The sequence below is a fragment of the Leuciscus leuciscus genome (assembly GCF_965113295.1).
Source record: "Leuciscus leuciscus genome assembly, chromosome: 2".
Lineage (NCBI taxonomy): Eukaryota > Metazoa > Chordata > Actinopteri > Cypriniformes > Leuciscidae > Leuciscus > Leuciscus leuciscus.
In genome coordinates this window covers 29,253,688-29,257,213 of record NC_138726.1, presented here as the reverse complement: position 1 = coordinate 29,257,213, position 3,526 = coordinate 29,253,688, and the positions used below count along the sequence as shown (strand labels likewise).

At 40.9% G+C, this 3,526-nt stretch overlaps 1 protein-coding gene across 1 annotated transcript; it reads left to right on the top strand.

The window, feature by feature from the left end:
* Positions 1 to 688: 688 nt before the first annotated feature.
* Positions 689 to 2,965, top strand: LOC309492675 (uncharacterized protein; the record flags this gene model as incomplete). The annotated part of the gene is made up of 3 exons (XM_082161677.1): positions 689 to 796; positions 874 to 964; positions 2,438 to 2,965. The coding sequence occupies exons 1-3, from the start codon at positions 690 to 692 to the stop codon at positions 2,963 to 2,965; spliced, it is 726 nt and encodes a 241-aa protein (XP_082017803.1). The 5' UTR covers position 689.
* Positions 2,966 to 3,526: the final 561 nt, after the last annotated feature.

Below are 3,526 nucleotides of genomic sequence, written 5' to 3'. Positions count from 1 at the left end.
ACGAGGAGGTGACTGCGGCTGATTATATTGCCATTCAAGCCGATGAAACATCTGACGTGTCTGTCCAGTGCCAACTTGCTCTTGTACTTCGCTACATCGACCGCTACAACGTCATTCAAGAGCGCTTTTTTGAGTTCATACCAATTGAAAACGCGAATGCTGAAAACATCGCTCAAGCACTTTTGGAGAGGATGAGTGCATTGATCCCACCCAAAGACAAGACAAAATTAATAGCTCAAACTTATGACGGAGCGAGCGTTATGCGGGGTGCCACTGGAGGAGTTCAGCGTAAAGTGATGGATGTGTATGAGAACGCACACTACGTACATTGTTACGCACATCAGCTCAATCTGGTAATGCAGCAAGCCACCTCAAAGATACCCAAGGTCTCCACATTTTTTTCGGAGCTAGGTGGATTTTGTGCATTTTTTTCAAGGTCGCCCAAACGGACCAGCGTGCTTGATGATGTTGTTGGCAGCAGACTTCCGAGAGCGTGTGCAACAAGGTGGAACTTTCACAGTCGCTCAGTAAACACTGTATATGAGCACAGGGATGATCTTCTTAAGTGTTTTAAGACCATTCAGGACTCTGGGAACTTTGATGCTGTGACTGTGAGAGAAGCAGGAGGGTTTGTGAGGATGCTGGAGGATGGTACATTCTGCTTTTTTCTCCAACTATTTCACAAAATCATGCCACACGTCGACATGCTCTTTCAGCAGCTTCAGAAACGCAACATTGACCCCATCTTCATCAAAGCTGCCATCTGTAATTTTGCCGACAGCATTAGAAACATCAGGTAAATGTGAAAAATCATAGAAATAACATGACTGCAGAATAATGTAGTATTAAGCAATTGTTTTATGTTTAAACAAGGTCTTCCATATTCACTGTGCAAGAGGAGATTCCAGCTGCCAAGCGACAGAGGACACTGGGGCCCGCAGAACAACATCGGATTGCTATTGAGGTACAGCTTATTTCACTTTCATAGGCCTCCTCTTGTGCTCTAGTCTACAGTAGTGCTTCACAAACTGCTGCACGGTTACTGGTGCCACTCAAAGGTCCTCTGTTGTTCTATAGTTTTAATTTTGTGTTATGTTTGGAGCAGTTACTAATGTTTTGCCAAATCAAATTCACTTTATCCGTTAGGGACTTCATTTGCTGAGAAAGTGCCACTACAGATAAAAACATAGCACATGTAGACATCTATCTATAAATTATAGAAACGTCTGTCTGTCTGTCTGTCTGTGTGTCTGTATGTCTGTTATTCGCATATCTCACGATATGATTTCAAACTCGACAGGTGTCTTGCTACGGGCACGAGTAAGTGCAGTGACGTTGTTTGGATGAGAAATGCAAAAGATATCGTTAAATATATTGGTCAAAGAAGCCCCAAGAAGGTTGTGGTTTAAAAATAAACATTCTGATATAAACACTCAGTCAGTTACACTGTTTACTTATGAATATTATAGTTTGGTTCCAAAACGTGATAAATCCATTTTGATTAATTTGACTAAAATGTGTTTTCTTTACCAAGAAAGTGGCAAGATGAAAACCACTATTTTCTGTTTCAAACTTTCACATAGCATCTTTAGGTTATAATAACATAAATTCAAATCCAGATTTTGATTTTTAAAGATTTATTATAAAAACTGATTATTTTTTCCCAAAAATTCAATAAATTCATGACACTTTTTTAAAAAAAAAATTTTATGCAATTAATCCATTGAATCAATATAAAAGTTATTTTTTTAATCATATTGAAACTGTTGAAATCAGCCATCGCTAAGAAATATCTCCTGAACTTTTTTGACGGTGATCAGCTCACAAAAACTGATTTTGCACGTGCACTTTGCACTGTTCCCTGAATCGACACGCTTATTCATTTGTGGATATAAACTGAATCTATAAGTCAGCTATGCTGTTTACTTCTGAATATTATATTTCATTCTGGTGCGCTTAATGTTATCGCTACTGTGTAATAGTAGCCTATGCTATTCACCAACTAAACATATCCTATTCAATGCGTTCACAGTCTCTTTCATGGGCATCATTTGATGTAGCCTATTCACTTTGTGAGTTCACTGTGTGCTTTCTACCATGCACAAATAAAAATGTCACTGAACTTTTGCTGTGTAATTGTAACAATGAGCACTCAAATACACCAAACCAACAATTACTAAAAACACACTCAAAAACTGATTTTGCACGGGCATTTTGCACTGGTTACAATAATTTTATTTTGGATTTCCTCTTAATCTCAATTTACCAATGATTTAGTTCTATTGTAGATCCTTGATTAGTTTTGGTTTAGACTACAGTATTTCATACCTGATTTTTGCATATCCACATTTACAACTATATTCAAATTATTGTGACATAATTTAATGAAGTTCTATGTAAAGCAATTAATATGTTATTTATTTTCTATGTTTTACAGGTGTGTGATACCATCTGGGTTCAGACAAAGGAGCGCTTTGCGTTCACTGGGCACCTTGTGAGTTCAACACTGCTGCATGGAGAGCTGTTCTCACAGCATGCTAAAACCTTTCCAAGCGCTGCATTGAATGCCACCGTGGAGGCCTATCCGATGCTGAACAAGGCTAGACTGAAGACAGAACTATCCTTGGTCTATGAAAACCCGGAGTTTGAAAAGTGTAGTGGTGCAGTGCCTCTGTATCAGTTTTTTATGGAGAACAACCTTCAGTGCACATTTTCAGAAACTGTTAATCTTCTGAAAATCCTTATCACTACTCCAATGACATCAGCAGAATCTGAAAGATGCTTCTCCACTCTAAAAAGAATCAAAACGTTCCTAAGGAGCACAATGTCTCAAGAAAGACTGAATGCCCTTGCCATGCTTTCTATGGAGAAAAAGATTGTGAAAGACATGCCCAACTTCAACAACAAAGTTATTGATAGGTTTGCAACCCAGAAAGAAAGGAGAGCCAAATTTCTTTACAAGTGACAGTGCACAATCATCTCAGCTGCTTCTCTCCATCAGGCACTCAGCATCTCCTCTGCTCCTCCAAGAACAACAGCATTTCCACTGCTCCTCCAAGCACAACAGCATTTCCACTGCTCCTCCAAGCACAACAGCATTTCCACTGCTCCTCCAAGCACAACAGCATCTCCTCTGCTCCTCCAAGCACTCAGCATCTCCACTGCTCCTCCAAGCACAACAGCATCTCCTCTGCTCCTCCAAGCACAACAGCATTTCCACTGCTCCTCCAAGCACAACAGCATCTCCTCTGCTCCTCCAAGCACTCAGCATCTCCACTGCTCCTCCAAGCACAACAGCATCTCCACTGCTCCTCCAAGCACTCAGCATCTCCTCTGCTCCTCCAAGCACTCAGCATCTCCTCTGCTCCTCCAAGCACAACAGCATCTCCACTGCTCCTCCAAGCACAACAGCATCTCCACTGCTCCTCCAAGCACAACAGCATCTCCACTGCTCCTCCAAGCACTCAGCATCTCCTCTGCTCCTCCAAGCAAAACAGCATCTCCTCTGCTCCTCCAAGCACAACAG